The 17,298-nt window shown below is 41.6% G+C and overlaps 1 protein-coding gene across 5 annotated transcripts in view; it reads right to left on the bottom strand.

Moving 5' to 3' along the window:
• itpk1b (inositol-tetrakisphosphate 1-kinase b) overlaps nucleotides 1–17,298 on the bottom strand; it is a 68,954-nt gene that overhangs the window by 9,587 nt on the left and 42,069 nt on the right. For 3 of the 5 annotated variants that reach the window (XM_061895179.1, XM_061895180.1, XM_061895178.1), the window contains one exon: nucleotides 10,443–12,701. In XM_061895179.1, coding sequence (XP_061751163.1) covers nucleotides 11,296–12,701 — 1,406 coding nt within the window. In that variant the 3' untranslated portion in view covers nucleotides 10,443–11,295. Of the gene's footprint in view, nucleotides 1–1,133; nucleotides 1,300–5,145; nucleotides 5,187–5,294; nucleotides 5,394–10,442; nucleotides 12,702–17,298 lie in introns of those variants that run through there. The other 2 variants (XM_061895182.1, XM_061895181.1) reach the window with 1 other exon arrangement.

The following is a 17,298-nucleotide window of genomic DNA, read 5'->3' as shown; positions in this document are numbered from 1 at the left end:
AATGAGTTCGACTATATCTAGCTGGAACTTCTCCACCTCGCGCACTAGCTCAGGCTCCTTCCCTCCCCAGCAAAGCGACATTCCACGTCCCAAGAGTTAGCTTATGTAGCCGAGGATCGGACCGCTAAGTGCCCTGCCTTTGGCTGCCGCCCAGCTCACATTGCACCCGACCTCTATTGCCCCTGCTATGGGTGGTGAGCCCATTGGAGGGGGGACCCATGTTGTCTATTCGGACCCGCCCACCAGGCGCTCGCCATCGTGCCCCACCTCCGGGCCTGGCTCCAGAGGTGGGCCCCGGTGACGCGCGTCCGGGCGAGGGAAATCTGGGTCCTTCATTTGTATTCTTCATAGAGGTCTTTGGGCTGCTCTTTGTCTGATCCTCACCTAGGACCTGTTTGTCTTGGGAGACCCTGCCAGGGGGCATAAAGCTCCCGGACAACATAGCTCCTAGGATCAGTGGGATACGCAAACTCCTCTACCACGATAAGGTGGCAGCTCATAGAGGAGTTGCCCCAATAAATGTGGGAAAAATGGATGGTAGAGTCGCATTGATTGATTGAAACTTTTATTAGTAGATTGGACAGTACAGTACATATTCCGTACAGTTGACCACTAAATTGTAACACCCGAATAAGTTTTTCAACTTGTTTCAGTCGGGGTCCACGTTAATCAATTTATGGTAAAAACCATTTCAATGGTGAAAACAATTGAAAATGCCTTTTTTTCCACCAATAAATGTGGGAAAAACACATTTTCAATGGTTTTCCCCAACACTGTCTTTGCCATTTTGTTTGCTATTATAGCCTAATTTAAAACACACATGACATGGTCGAGTACAAAAAAAAGGAGCCATGACTCTACCATCCTGACGACGACTAATTAAGTTTTAGTTAGAGGGGCAGAAAAATTGCAAGCTGGTTTAACACTGTTCTACTGGGCCAAATAGAACATTCCAGGCCATCATTGGAATGACGCTGACTGCATCCACCGTCCTATTTGGTTATTTTCAACACGTTGGACATTTAGACTCGCGGAAAAAAAGTCAATTGCTCCTACAAGCCTTGAAAAGCCAGAGCATGTCCAATTACGGGACTGTAAAGACCTTTTACGCGCTCATATATTGGCTGGCTTACCTGCAGGTCCAGCAGGGAAGTTCTTGAGGGAGGGCCTCTCCACCACCGTGTAGGAGTCGCCCACCACAAACACCTTGTAGAGCACTGCGTTGTGGTTGATGAAGCTCTGGATCACACAGGGCGCCTTCACATCCTTGAGGTCGTCCTCGTTGAAGATAATGGCCATCTGGGTGGGGAAAGTCATAGAAACGGAGCACTGATTTCAGATGAAAGTATCGAGACACATTGTGGAATCAATTGGGGGCTGACGAGTCAAATTATTTCATTTTAATTATTGAGATATTTTGGACAAATGTGTGTTTCATTATCTGGGAACACTGAGGATTGCTCTTTTTGTTCCCCAGTGCAGAAGCGGTTCTCGCTTCAATGGCGCCCTGGGTCAGTCCCAATTCATTCAGCCACCCCCACCCGTGGGCGCTGCTTTTTTATTTGTTGGCGCAGTGTAATTCCCCACATAACTTGACATATACGACTGTTTGAACAACCAGATTTGACAAGCTTTTTGATGTTTTTCATCAATCGTTAAAATTTCAGACATAATTCAACTGTCCTTGAATACACTGTAGTTAAATATGAGACTATTTAAGGGCATAGTTTTGCATTTTTGAAGTCATTCGTACTTAACTTTTTATTCTTTCTATCTATGCTAGATTTTTTTTAGGTCTATTCATTTTTTATATATTTATTCTACATATATGTTTATCTTCATAATATTTTTTACATATTTTATCCTTAATTCTTAATCATGATTCGTACTATTTGTACACGCTTTATTATTTTTACTTTCTAGCGTTCCTCGAAGGGAGACCTATACATTAGGGATTATATTGGTCATGGATGTGGGAGTGCTTTGTGTGAGCTTCGTGGTCTGGTGACCATGGCCCTCATACATATGATTATTACGCATGTGTATGCACAAAAACCTGCCGTACACTCTTTTTCATGGCAAAGTTGAGATGCATCAAGACTGACGATGTGGAAATGTGCAGTGTCTCACACCAACATCATGCTTCACCTGCACGCATTTCTACAGGCTGTAGATACTTTGACAACGAATAGAGGTGGTCTTTCAGGATTTGACAACATTTGATTTCAACAATGTTAAAAGATCAAAGCAACGACACAAATTAACTATTTTACCAATGCATTTCCAGGGAAACGGCACTTTTTTGGAATTTTCCCTATCGTTCATGATCAGTATGAGAGCCAAGAAGATAAATAGTTGTTTTTTTTCGCTTTCTAACATAATAATCGGCTCATAAGTAGCTAGCAACGCCGCTAATGCGAGCAATCAATTCTACCTCTAAATCGCATGCATTCAAAAAACGTCCAAAATACTTAATTTACTTGCCGTAACCGGTGTAACAACCAAGCTGTAGCGATATTGTTATTATAAGAGCAAACATTGAGGAACTCTTTTTCTAGTATGGTAACACGTCGCCGTGCTTTGGTATTAGTCGTAAAAGCTAACTACGGCAAGACTTAAGCTGGCTTCTACAACAACATACAACGTGTTTCAGTTTGTAATGCACAACACTGCGATACGACAACAATTTGTCGTTACTGAAAAACGTGAACTATCATATTACAGTATCTGTATTAGCCCACATTTCATCTTTTGTTTGTATACAGCTGAGCTAGCCAGACGGCCTATGTAATAACATGCATGGTGTCCTGCGTGTATCGATGGACATCAAAGTGACTCACTGGATGGTCCAGCTGACCAGGAACATTTCCTGTTGATTTTGGATAAGCACTCCATTTATGTCGAAATAGCTAATCTCCAAGTTTATAGCGCCAAAATCGCTTTCATTCCCCTCTGCTTCGATCGGCTCAAATGTCTCACTCTTCCTTCGTGCTCGCTGCTATAAGCAACGGTATATTTAGCTTCAAAAGTATAATGTTCTATATCTTAATTTTCCCAAAAATAGTCATCTTCGTTGTCTGTCACCAAATCTGCCATTATTAGAAAACACACGTGTGTTTGATTCCGGAAGTAGGTACACACATGTTGCCAGAAATCTGACGTGTGCTGCTATGGAAACAGAAATCAATGCGCAGATTAAATAAGTCCCGGAAATGATTAAAATGATCAGAATTCGATAAATATTGTTATGAACGTGTCTGTTACTACATTATTATAGATTTGCAGTGTGTATATAAAACGTTACTGGAGGTTGTTTTTTTTTAGATGTTTTTGAAGGCTACAACAGTGACTGCCACTAACTGCATCTTTCAAGCTCTTTTTTTAAAATTATCTTTAAAATCGAAAAAAAAAAAAGACGTGGTGTTTGTCTCTCATTATGATTGGGAACAATAGACAGCATTCCAGAAAAAGTGCAGACAATTTGTGAGGACAACTATTAATTTGTCGAGGCAATCATTTTGCCACCAGTTGCTGTCACAATTTGTTGTTGTGACTCCAGCACCAGCTCGGTCAGTTGGGCTGACAGTTGCAGCAGCCCGTGGTTGAGGCACAATGGCACCAGAGATGGTGGAGGAATGGCCCGACTTTGTGTCATGTACGGCTCTCAAGCTCTCCTGTGTTGTAATAATAAATAAAGTAATCATACCAGAGTCAAAGTCTTTTGCATCCTTTTTGATATATGCTGGCATGTATAAATGTAAAAGATTACAAACCAAATATTGGCTGTGAGCAGGCTACTCTATATGAAGTTACACAAATTATATTTATATTATGGGTGATCAAAGTCACCCAACTCTTCTTAAGTTGTATGTATCGTTGTAGTTACTAACTTTCTAACGGGGTTCAGCCCTATTTTATCTCCGGCACCCTCGCCTGTTTTGGCCATCCACATCCACTTTCTTCATCACCTTCTTCCTGATGTAATACTATTTGTTTCCTGTGTGCGATTCTCTGACTCTTTGACAGCCCCACACACGCTATTCCACTCAACCGACTTTCGTTCATTGGAAACACAAGAAAGAAGAACTTCCTAGTCCTACTTACTCCGACTGAATTCTGATTGGCCACTGCATGCAAATCTTAGGCACATGGCTTTTTTCAAAATGATTTGTGTTTTTATGAGGAGGCGTGGCCTGGGCGTTCCCAACTAAGCAAACATTTCACGTTGGTTACAATGTAACAAAGACTTGGCTTGGAATCATTTATGCGCACTCCTTAATACATAAATCTTTTTCTTGCTTACACTGATTTCTGAATTTAAACGTACAGCAATTTTTAGTAGGAAATACACACAACTTTTAATACATGAGGGCCCTTATGCAGATGACTCATGTGATAGTGTTTCTTCACCTGGCTCCTCTGTACTCATCAATGCATTCATCTGTGTGTGCATTAGGAAACTGTTTCAAAGTCTGTAAAGCACTTTGTGTTGCATTTATTTTATGTATAAAACAATTGCTTTATAAATAGTTTGATTTGATTTGAGACACAGTGAAACAACTTTCTCTGACGCTGCCAGTTACATGTACATTTTGTCTTTCTTCTTTGACCTCATCTTATAAGACAGTGATTCCCAAACTGTGGTACATGTTAAGCAGGCTCCATCAAGTGGTATGCCAAAGAAGTCTGTAAATATGTACTGTAAATGGAGTATCATTGAAGATGATGTTTGTGCATAATGTTACACCGGCCAAAAATATTAAATATACTTGTTCAATAAAACCTCTACCTTGTTTTTAATGAATACATAGGCCTACCATGATACTGTTTTTTAATGTTGGCCATTACGGTGGTACTTGGAGAGCCAAGTTTGAGAAGCACTGCTATAAGACTTTAAAGTTTACATTAACAGAGATGTCGATAAGATAATTCTTTCATCGTCTCTCGTTGGTTTGGTTATAGCAAAGACAGGCCAACGAACATCATTTCTTCCATTTTAACTTCCTGTACCTGTATTGAGATGGTATCTTTGTCTGTATATATAGTCTTTTATAGTTTGCTTGTTTGCACTGAAGACAATCCGCTGACAGGATGAGTGTTGCAGCTTTGTTGGTGCAAACCGTGTGTTAGCGTGTGACCCCTTACCTCATGAGAGTTGGTTCCATGAGCCACTCGTGTTTTGCAAACTGAGAATGAGAAAAACAGGCCAGGAAATGTGTCAAGTCATGACAATGTAGCACTATAAACACATATTTTGTCCTGTAATAAGTGTCAGTGGGTGGAATATGACTTACTGAAGGGGAATGTGAGTCCGTGTTTCCTGATCTGCTCCAGTACGTCCGGGCTGCACTCTGTGTTGAGTACCATGAACGGAGGAGAGCAAATCCTCTCATCTATGAAAACCACAGGAAAATTAGCTCTCAAAAGCAGTTATTTAATTGGGGCTTGTTTATTTGTATGTGAAAGCCACTTGCACCAAACTCAATGACATTTTAGTCATTTGAAAATAAAATCTTGCATTGCACTGTTTTACTATTGAATCATCATTCATTTGAAGTTCACCTGAGAAGGACAAGCGTTAGAAAAAGGATGGATGATGATTACAGTACTGAGATATGTGACTATCCACACACACAAAGGAAGTTGTGACATACAGGAAGCAGCAGAAAGCGGTCAGAGGACACATGATTTAACAGTAACGCCGCCATAACAGGTGCAAACTCTACATGACCCACAATGTGGTAAAATCTAACCAAGACCACAAGAAATATACAGTCTGCGCAACACATTTGTGCTGCGGCTTCTTTAATTACCTGAAAATGTCTGTTTGATTTGTTTAAACCAGGGTTCCCAAACTATGTAAATTCAAAACATAACTTACAAATATAGTTGTTCCCAAGCGTACTAAAATAAATGTGTAACCGTAACAATAAACATAGACTACATGCTGCCGCTAAGTGACATCATGTGCAAATACGTTTAGCTTTCACTGTTATGCTGATGACACCCAACTTTACATGCACCTAAAGCTGACCAACAAGCCAGATTCTAGTCGTCTGGAGGCGTGTCTAAACAAACTTAAAAATTTGATGTACAGCAACTTTTCGCATCTTAATGCTAAGAAATCGGAAATGTTGATTATTGTTCCTGCTAGACACTGGCACCTATTTAATAATACCAACTTTACAATTGACAACCAAACAATTACACAAAGCGACACGGTAAAGAATCTTGGTATTATCTTCGACCCAACTCTCTCATTTGAGTCACACATTAAGAGTGTTACTAAGATAGCTTTCTTTCATCTCTGTAATCTGCTAAAATTTGTCCTATTTGTCCACCATCAACGCTAAGATTATTCATGGTTTGTTTTGTTTCGTCTCGATTATTGTAACATATTATTTTCTATTCTCCCTATGTCTAGCATTAAAGATTACAAGGGACAGCGTGGCACGGTTGGGAGCATGGCCATGCCAGCTACTTGACAGTTCCTGGTTCAATCCCCACCTTCTACCAACCTCGTCAATTACGTTGTGTCCTTGAGCGAGACACTTCACCCTTGCTCCTGATGGGTCGTGGTTAGGGCTTTGCGTACAGTAGCAGCTCGTGCCATCAGTGTGTGAATGTGTGTGTGAAAGGGTGAATGTGGAAATAGTGTCAAAGCGCTTTCTGTACCTTGAAGGGAGAAAAGCGCTATACAGGTATAACCCGTTTACCGTTGGTACAAAAAGCGGCTGCTAGACTTTTGACAAGAACAAAAAAAGATTGATCATATTACGCCTATCCTGGCTCACCTGCACTGGCTTCCTGTGCACTTAAGATGTGACTTTAAGGTTTTATTACTTGTGTATAAAATACTCATCAGTCTAGCTCCATCCTATTTTTCTGATTGAATTGTACCATACATCCTGGCCAGAAATCTGCTTTCAAAGAACTCCGGCTTATCAGTGATTCCCAGAGCCCCAAAAAAGTATTCAGACTTTAGAGTGTTTTCAATCGTCAATCAATCAATGTATATTCATATAGCCCTAAATCACAAGTGTCTCAAAGGGCTGCACAAGCCACATTGACATCCTCGGTTCAGATCCCACATCTGGGCAAGGAAAAACTCAACCCAGTGACATGACAATGAGAAACTTTGGAAAGGACCGCAGATGTGGGAGACCCCCCCAGGGCGACCGGTGCAATGGATGCCGAGTGGATCTTAGCATAATATTGTGAAAGTCCAGTACATAGTGGATCTAACATAAGAGTGAGAGTCCAGTCCATAGTGGAGCCAGCAGGAGACCATCCCGAGCGGAGACAGGTCAGCAGCGCAGAGATGTCCCCAACCGATGCACAGACGAGCGGTCCACCCCGGGTCCAGACTCTGGACAGCCAGCACTTCATCCGTTGCCACCGAATTTGTCCCCCCTCTATTCGGGCTCCAGTACTCTGGAATACCCTCTCAGTAATAGTTAAAGCTGCTACCTCAGTAGAAGCATTTAAGTCCCATCTTAAAACTCACTTGTATATTCTCGCCTTTAAATAAACCTGTTTTTAGACCTGTTAATCTGCTTTATCTCTTTGCTGCTCTGCCCCCCTCTCCTGCGTGGAGAGGTTATCAGGTGACCACGGATCATCCTCCATGGAGGATGCGCTAGCTGTTCCAAGTCGTAACCCACATCTACGGTCCCTTCCAAGGTTTCTCATTGTTCCCATTGGGTTGAGTTTTTTCTAGCCCTGTGGCTTGTGCAGCCCTTTGAGACAATTGTGATTAAAGGCTATGTACAGTACATAAGTAAACTTTGAAATTCTGAATGGTAAATGCTCTAATCACAATAATATCATATAATTTAGTTCAGGCTATATTTTGAGGAAATACATTTTAAAACTGAATTCTATAACTAGAAGATCTGCTCATGATGCGTTTCTGGGGTGACGTTTCGATTCAGAATTGATTCTCAAATCAACATGATTCTCGATTCAAACTAATTCTCGCAATGTATTATTTGGTATAAAATTATAAAACCTTTTTGAAACAGGTGACAAAAGCTCCTCTTGGCTGCTGACATAAGACGTATAGGTGGACAGTTTAAGTAAATACTGAGGGTACAACATTTTTTTATTTATTCAATTTGGAATAAGGCTGTAATGTAACAAAACATGGAAAAAGTGAAGCTCTTTGAATACTTTTTGAATGCACTGTATACAACTGGACAAAGTTAAACTATGTTTTGAATTTGATTTATTTTTCTGTAACTAAATGTGTGTGCTGCATGCGAGGGTTTTGGGCTGTTGAGAATCGGATGAGATTGGGGATTGAGAGCGAGGCGCTGTGGCCTCTGAGCCTTGTCTTCTTGGGGCTCCATGTGCAATTATTCAATTTAGATTGAACCGACTGATTGTTGGTCCATCTATGGATCACACCTTTGAAGGTGTAATGCTCAACTTTTCATGGAAAGTCGGCAGGTTGTGCGGGGTGCTGGAGCAATGAAAACGAACGGGTGTGGACAATATTTCATACTGGGAAAGGCAGCGTGTACGGGTCGCAGTCTTCCTACTCTGTTCAAACTATTGTTTACTGCTGCTTTGTATTGCATTTTGTGCCAAAATATCACTGGCTTAATAGTGTATGACTGTCAGGCACTCATCAATCTACAAACCCCGTTTCCATATGAGTTGGGAAATTGTGTTAGATGTAAATATAAACGGAATATAATGATTTGCAAATCATTTTCAACCCATATTCAACTGAATGCACTACAAAGACAAGATATTTGATGTTCAAACTCAAAAACTTAATTTTTTTTTGCAAATAATAATTAACTTAGAATTTCATGGTTGCAACAAGTGCTAAAGTAGTTGGGAAAGGGCATGTGCACCACTGTGTCACATCACATTTTCTTTTAACAACACTCAATAAATGTTTGGGAACTGAGGAAACTAATTGTTGAAGCTTTGAAAGTGGAATTCTTTCCCATTCTTTTTTTATGTAGAGCTTCAGTCGTTCCAACAGTCCGGGGTCTCCGCTGTCGTATTTTACGCTTCATAATGCGCCACACATTTGAGATGGGAGACAGGTCTGGACTGCAGGCGGGCCAGGAAAGTACCCGCACTCTTTTTTTACGAAGCCACGCTGTTGTAACAAAATCCCGAGCCCGGGATTGAACCGAGGACTACTCAGGACCTTTGTATTGTGAGGCAGACGCACTAACCCCTCTGCCACCATGAAGCCCCAGTTTCCAAATATAATTTGAAATGTGGACTTGTCTGACCACAGAACACTTTTCCACTTTGCATCAGTCCATCTTGGATGAGCTCAGGCCAAGCGAAGCCGGCGTGTTGTTAAAAAAATGGCTTTCGCTTTGCATAGTAGAGTTTTAACTTGCACTTACAGATGTAGCGACAGTGGTTTTATGAAGTGTTCCTGAGCCCATGTGGTGATATCCTTTCCACACTGATTTTGGTTTTTGATGCAGTACCGCCTGAAGGATCAAAGGTCCATAATATCATCGCTTACGTGCAGTGATTTCTCCAGATTCTCTGACCCTTTTGATGATTTTACGGACTGGAGATGGTAAAATCCCTAAATTCCTTGCAATAGCTCGTTGAGAAATGTTGTTCTAAAACTGTTCGATAATTTACTTACAAATTGGTGACCCTCGCCCCATCCTTGTTTGTGAATTACTTAGCATTTTATGGAAGCTGTTTTTATACCCAATCATGGCACCCACCTGTTCCCAATTAGCGTGCACACCTGTGGGATGTTCCAAATAAGTGTTTGATGAGCATTCCTCAACTTAATTAGTATTTATTGCCACCTTTCCCAACTTATTTGTCACGTGTTGCTGGCATCAAATTTTAAAGTTAATGATTATTTGCAGAAAAAAAATTGTTTATCAGTTTTAACATCAAATATGTTGTCTTTTTAGCATATTCAACTTGATATAGGTTGAAAATGATTTGCAAATTATTGTATTCCGTTTATATTTAAATCTAACACAATTTCCCAACTCATATGGAAACGGGGTTTGTAAATCGACCGTATGAGTTGTATCTAAAGCAACACTTTGGGGATCTAGAATTCCTTTTTACCCAGCCTGCCTACCTGCTACGCTCACCTGTCCCTAGAGGAAGCAGGCCAAAAAGCTTGTTTTAATTCGACCTATGTTTTGTACAGAACTTTGTGATTTTATCTGTGAAAAGCGCTTTTTAAATAAAGCGTACGTACTTACTTGGAGGTTCGAGTGTGCCGGGTTGGGTTTGTATTTGTAGGTCATAGTGCATTTTAGCTTAATTCTGGGGTCTCACTGAGGGCCTTATGTATCTAGCTTTTTTCTTAATGCAGTGCATTGTGGGTTATGGAAGTGAACAAACCTATGAGTAAGTGCTGGGATGTGATATTGCGTCATCCTACTCTCTTTCAGACATGTTGAACTGGGATTTGTAAATAATTAGAATTCAGAATCAGAATCAGCTTTATTGTCATTACGCAGGGTAATGAGATTGAAGCCATTCCATACAGTGCGATGTGTGCATGCAGAAAACAATGTGTAAATATATAAAAATATAGAAGTGATAAAAGTATACAAGTGATAAAAACTATAGAAGTGTTTTTTTTTTTTTTTTACAAACGTACACTCTATACAGTGGGTGAAATTAATATATACATGAATATCTACATGAAGAAACAGTGTGGTTGGTGGAATGGGTTATTACACCGAAGAGAAGGCAGTTATGATGGTCAATGGGGCAGTCCATTCAGGGTGGTTATGGCCCTGGGGCAGAAGCTGTTCTTTAGCCTGTTTGTTTTGGTTTTAATGCACCTGTTTGTTTTGGTTTTAATGCACCTGTAGCACTTCCCAGAGGGCAACAGGTGGGACAGGTCAGAGCCAGGGTGGGTGCTGTCCTTGATGATGGCACTGGCTCTGTTGAGGCAGGGGGAGGTGTAGATGTCCATCAGAGAGGGATGAGGGCGGCCAATGATCTTCTGAAGCCGTCTTGACCACTCTTTGCAGCCTCTCCCTGTCTGCTGCAGTGCAGCTGCCGTACCATACTATAATACAGTAGGTCAGCAGGCTCTCGATGGACTAACGGTAGAAGGTCAGCAGCAGGTCAGGGTTCAGGTAGTACTTCCCGAGGACTCTCAGTAAGTGTAACCGCTGCTGAGCCTTCTTGATGTTTAATGTGGCGTTGACTGTCCAGGAAAAGTCGTTAGAGATGTGGACTCCAAGGTACCTGAAGGTGTGGACCCTCTCCACAAGCTCACCGTTGATGTAGAGGGGGGAAGGGTCGGTGCTGCTCCTCCTGAAGTCAACGATGATCTCTCTGGTCTTGCTGGTGTTGAGAGCGAGGTTGTTCTCCGAAGATCAGGCCGTCAGCATTCAGGACCTCCTCCCTGTGGGCAGCCTCGTCACCCCTGGAGATGAGCCCGACCACTGTGGTATCGTCAGCGAACTTGACGATAAGGTTGTCACTGTGGGCTGGACTGCAGTCAAGGGTGTAGAGGCAGTAGAGGAGGGGGCTCAGCACACAACCCTGTGGGGAGTCGATGCTCAGCGTGCGGGTGGATGAGAGGTGAGGGCCAAGTCTCACCTTCTGGGGTCGGTCCGATAGGAAATCCCTTATCCAGGCGCTTGTGAGAGGGGGGAGGCCAAGAGTGTCCAGTTTATTGCAGAGTCTGTCCAGGATTATTGTATTGAAGGCAGAACTATAATCCACAGAGAGAGTCCGGACGTAGCTCTGCTGCTGCTCCAGGTGGTTCAGAGCAGAGTGGAGAGCAACAGCGATGGCGTCTTCTGTGGATCTGTTCGCCCGGTATGCGAACTGGTGGGGGTCGAAGTCTGGAGGGATATGGTTCTTGATGTGCTGGAGAACCAGTCTCTCGAAGCACTTCATGATTACTGGAGTGAAGGCCACTGGTCGGTAATCATTCAGGCTGGTGATGGGAGACTTCTTCGGCACCGGGATTATTGTAGATGACTTCAAGCAGGATGGGATGACTGCCTGAGCCAGGGAGAGGTTGAAGATCCTGGTGAAGGGGGGAGCGAGCTGGGGAGCGCACGCCCTGAGCGCCTTTCCAGGTACTCCGTCTGGTCTGGTAGCCTTCCTGGGGTTCACAGCCAGGAGCACTCGTCTGACACTGTGCTCCTGTACAGTGAGTGGAGTGGTGCCGGAGTCCGGTGGGGGCGGGAGCAGGGCTGGAGAAGATGAGTGGCGCTGGGGGGTTTTGAAACGGGCAAAGAAACAGTTAAGCTCCTCTGCCAGTGTCACACTCTGATCCACAGTTGTCACATTGCAGCCTCTGAAGTTTGTGATGTCATGAATGCCTCGCCACACCTCCCGTGAGTTATTGCTGAACAGATGGGACTCTATGCACCTCCTGTTGTGCGCTTTTGCTTTTTTAATCCCTCTCTTCAGGTCGGCTCTAGCAGCACTGTACAGTGCCCTGTCCCCTGACCTGAAGGCTGCGTCGTGGGCCCTGAGGAGTGTGCGGACCTGGCTGGTCATCCAGGGTTTCTTGTTGGGGTAAACCCGGATGGTTTTTTCCACAGTTACATTCCCGATGCAGAATTGTATGTAGTCCAGCACCGTTCCTGTGGCTGTCTCCAGCTCCTGTTGTTGGAAGAGGTCCCAGTCTGTGTGTTGGAAGCAGTCCTGAAGTTTGGGGAGTGCATCGTCCGGCCAGGTCATAACAGTCTTTGTGATGGGCCTGGCGTCTGATGGGGGTGTAGGTAGGAGAGAGCAGAAGGGAAAGATGGTCTTACTATACAAGCTGGGGGAGGGGTGTGGCTCTGTACGCATGCTTCATGTTGGTATACATGTGGTCCAGGGCGTTCTTGCCCCTTGTAGAACACTTCACGTGCTGGTAGAACTTAGGGAGTACAGTCTTCAGATTGGCCTTATTAAAATCCCCTGCTATGATATGAACACTGTCGGGGTGGGCCCCCTGCTGTTCGTTGACAGTGTTCAGCAGAAGAAAGAGCGCTGTGTTTACTTTGGCGTCCGGTGGAATACACACAGCCGTATGAATGAAGTAACTTTACCGGGATGTTTGAAATAAACTACTCCAACAACAACTTGCCATCAAGGGGAGACGAGTCTCGCGAAAAAAACAGTTTTAGTACATGGGGCAAAGACAGGTAATATATGGCAATGACGTTGGATTTGTGCAACCTCTTCACGTGTTGCCTCTTCAGGCAGGAAGCATTTAAGGTCACGGTCACTCATCTCCATCCGTCTCTTCACACAGTGTTATTCTACTAATAGCAGCCTAATGTCTTTTCAGGGAAAAAACACTTCTCACAGAGTTCGCTTTCAACGCTGTCAAAAAATAAAGCCTTCAAAGACATAAACCAACGCAAAACATCACAAGCATCCATGAAAATATTTATATTAAATAGTGGTTTCAATTGTGCAATAACGTGTTGGTTTTGGAGGACTTTGAGGGCCGAGGAAAGGAAGGTGGAGGTGCAATGGGGGGAGGGATCAATCTGGCTCTGTCTAAACACTGCATGCTCGCGTCAGACAAAGTGGAGCCAACGACGACGTTTACAGGACTTTAATAATGGCATTATTTTTAAAGGACACTGTCCGTTAGCTTTCTACTTTATAGCTCACCGTGCTGGGTTATGTTTTTAGCGCAAATAAACCTGCGCTGAATAAAGTTGGGCATCAACTTTTAAAAGGTCTACAAACTTTGAGTTCGAACCATCATCAAGTGTGACACCATTTACGATGGCAACATATAGTGTCCTGAGAATCACACAAGATTTTTGAAAGCAGTGGCAGACTCAAGCATGAGTGGCTTAAAAGCACACTAACAATGTTTGCAAACTGCTAGTAAAGGACAAAAGAAGTCTCCAGTGTGTTCTAGTGGAGTATATTCAGTATAGCAGTGCCATGTCAGTCAGAAAAGACAATGTTCAAATATCAGTTGGTCACTGATTGCCACGAAGATCAGGAGTCAGCAACAATTGTGATGCTGAAAAGATTTAAATCCAGTCAGTAGGGTCAAATGCTATCGTCGCTAGATAGCTATTGATACATGTTATTAAAGACAACAGAATTGTTGTATTGATTTTACGTTGTACAGCAGGTAACTTTCCATGACAATTAGGTGTGTTTAAAAAAACTGATGCAGTGTTCATTTCGTTAACTACTATTGGTAGTTTTCATCAACTATTTTTTTCTGCTGACAAAAAACGAGACAAACAAATGCACATTGATAAAAACTATGACAAAATGTTGATCAAAACAATGTCCAATTATATCTCATTTAATTTTGTGGACGGTAAGGACAATTTAGGAAAATGTTAAATCCCAATTATTTAAGGTGCATGTAAGAAGGGGCAGGGTTTCAGTTATAGAGGAGCTCGCTGCAAAATAGATATTGTATGTTTCAATATTGTAATAAGTAACATGTTGAAATAGGTCTTAGTCTGGGAGAAAGTGAAGAGTAGACATACGGACATATTTCATATATGAAGCTATGGCAAACAACAGTGTGTAAACCAAATAGAGCGATTATCACCGCTAATAACACAACTAACCTTCAGTGGCATCTGCAGACAGGTGATGAGAAATGACAACAGGCACAATAATCTGTTATTATTTTGATATGTTATGTCAAATGCTGTTTATATTGCTCAGAAAAAGCAGATCAGAATTATCGTTATGAGGGCTGCAGCTATCGATTACTTTAGTAATTGAGTAATCCAATAATTGCTTGGTTTGATTGTTTGAATAATCACATAAAACAAACTTTAAAGCCTCAATGTCTATTAATAAACTGTTGAAACTAACAATTTTACTGCTTGCTATAACTGTCCCTTTTTCTATGTAAAAGCACATCATCAACATTGAAATCGCACTTTTATCATGTGTGCATTAATAAAAATATCTGTGTGGCAGCGAAAAACAACAATAAAGGCACCCACACTTCACTGCTCATTTGCGGCGACCATGCAGGAACTACCGGTATGTTCATGCATTTTAAGGTTTCGGCCATTCCATGTGGTCTGGATTTAATAAATTTTTCTTAGCTACGCTCATTAAACAATTCATCAAGCAACAGAATATAAACCAAAGCTTTTTTCCTAATGAAATTCCTAATCAATGAACTCATTTAACTGTTGCACCCCTAATTGTTATTCAGAGTTGATTTATTTATTCTTATAGCAATATATTATTTAAATATTATCAATAATGAACTTTTTTTTTTTTTAATGTTTTTCATTTCAAAAGTTAAATACATCACTGAGGTTTATGTGAAATTATAATTGATATATGCAATAAAGGGGAACTGCATTTTTTTTTAATTATGAGGGACATGATGATGGATGATAGTTTTTTTTGCCATTCTAAATTATTGAATGGTTATTTAGTTTTTATGGGCGAAATAGAGGACCTCTCAGTGGCGCTGCAGTAAGCCGACTTATATTTATGTTTATTTACAAGTTAGAATGCATAAATACATCAGTCTTCATGTCTTTCATAATGATTATGAATGACAGGCAACATTTTATCAAAAGTGCAGTTGCCTGTTTAAATAAAGATGCTTACAGGAAAATGTTATGATTGAACAAAATGTTAAATAATAAACGGGTTGTACTTGTATAGCGCTTTTCTACCTTCAAGGTACTCAAAGCGCTTTGACACTACTTCCACATTTACCCATTCACACACATTCACACACTGATGGAGGGAGCTGCCATGCAAGGCGCCAACCAGCACCCATCAGGAGCAAGGGTGAAGTGTGTCTTGCTCAAGGACACAACGGACGTGACAAGGTTGGTACTAGGTGGGGATTGAACCAGGGACCCTCGGGTTGTGAAATTAATTTTTTAAACTTACAATTTTTTTAACTTTGTATTTTAAATTTAATTTAAGGGAACAATTGTTTTGCAAATTGACCAAACTGGAGAGGCCCCGAAAGGGACAGGCGGTAGAAAATGGATGGATGGATGGATGGATGGAGAGATTGTGTTTGACTTTGAGGTTCCACTTTATCATTTTCGTTGCAGCCGAGAACTTTGAATTAGGCCTTGAGCAATCCACCATCATGGACATGTCACAGACACCTCACCAATAAGACTAAATCATGTACCAAGGGTTCATGTGAAAGAAGATGGTGAATGAGTATTTCTCTGAAAGCCAGTTTCTGTCTCTATGTTTTGTGGTGTTGAAAAGAAGGGCATAAAGATCCATGTTGTGTGTGTGTGTGTGTGTGTGTGTGTGTGTGTGTGTGTGTGTGTGTGTGTGTGGTGTGTGTGTGCACTGCCTTTTAGGAGCAATGCCAAGCTCTTCTGTTGCTATTTAGAGCTTGTTTCCTAGAAACAACAGCATTCTCCTGTACGGCAAAGGCATTTCCAATATTTTAAAAGCGAACTCCAAACAAGGCAATGCATTGAGATCCACTGGTATCGCTAAGATGGTTTATCCTCTAATTAGATTCATGGACTATTTTGAAAATATCTGGATTGTTTAACAGCGTACACTCCTCACAAAGGATTAGACACGAAAGCATGCTGACATGTGGCCATTCTTTCCAATGATATGTGTTCACTTGCTTGGCTTGGTAAAGAGTGTCCACACTCCCAAAGTGTTTGTCTTTCTTATGCTACAACGATGATTAAATATTAAACTCTCGTACAAACAGGACAATTGCAATGTCGGGACGTGCTGAGGCATGGATGTAACACTAAATGCCAAGGAACCTTCAATCTTTGGAACAAATTTGTTTTATTATATTTGCAATTGGAAAAAGAAAACCGAGTGACAATGCTCCATTGGTGCTACTGTTTGATAGTTTTGCCCAATAATTCCTGCACTTACATTTAACACAGTTCAGTATCTGGGAGCATTTAACAGTGAAATTATAAATCACATAAAATAAGATATTAGTAGAGAAAGCACCTCAAGTACTTCCTCCTATTCATTACTATTCTGAGTCATGCAACGTAAAGTACGGCTGACACTCTCTCTGGCCTTTTCCAAGCTTTTTACAACGGCAGTTTGCACTGCTTCAGGACTCTGTGCTCCCTGCTGATAAGGAGGAGGAAGTTGCTATGAAAGCAAGGTAACCTTTCCACACTAAACCTTCATTAAATTTTAACTTCAACAGATTTTCATGTCACTCTTTAAAAAAAAAAAAAAATGTTGACAGTAAAAGAAAAACACAATCAGCCTTTACAGGTTTTTCCCGGTGGTCTGATAGTGTGGTGTTGGATTATAACGTCTTTCACTCTGTGTTTGTTCCTAAAGCAAGCAGTTGTCAAGGAGGCTTGCCATGCAGAGCCAGCACCAATTGCACTG

The sequence above is a fragment of the Nerophis ophidion genome, linkage group LG03, assembly GCF_033978795.1.
Source record: "Nerophis ophidion isolate RoL-2023_Sa linkage group LG03, RoL_Noph_v1.0, whole genome shotgun sequence".
NCBI classification, from domain to species: Eukaryota; Metazoa; Chordata; class Actinopteri; order Syngnathiformes; family Syngnathidae; genus Nerophis; species Nerophis ophidion.
The sequence above is the reverse complement of the archived record's forward strand: the minus strand, read 5'-3'. Positions and strand labels throughout refer to the sequence as shown.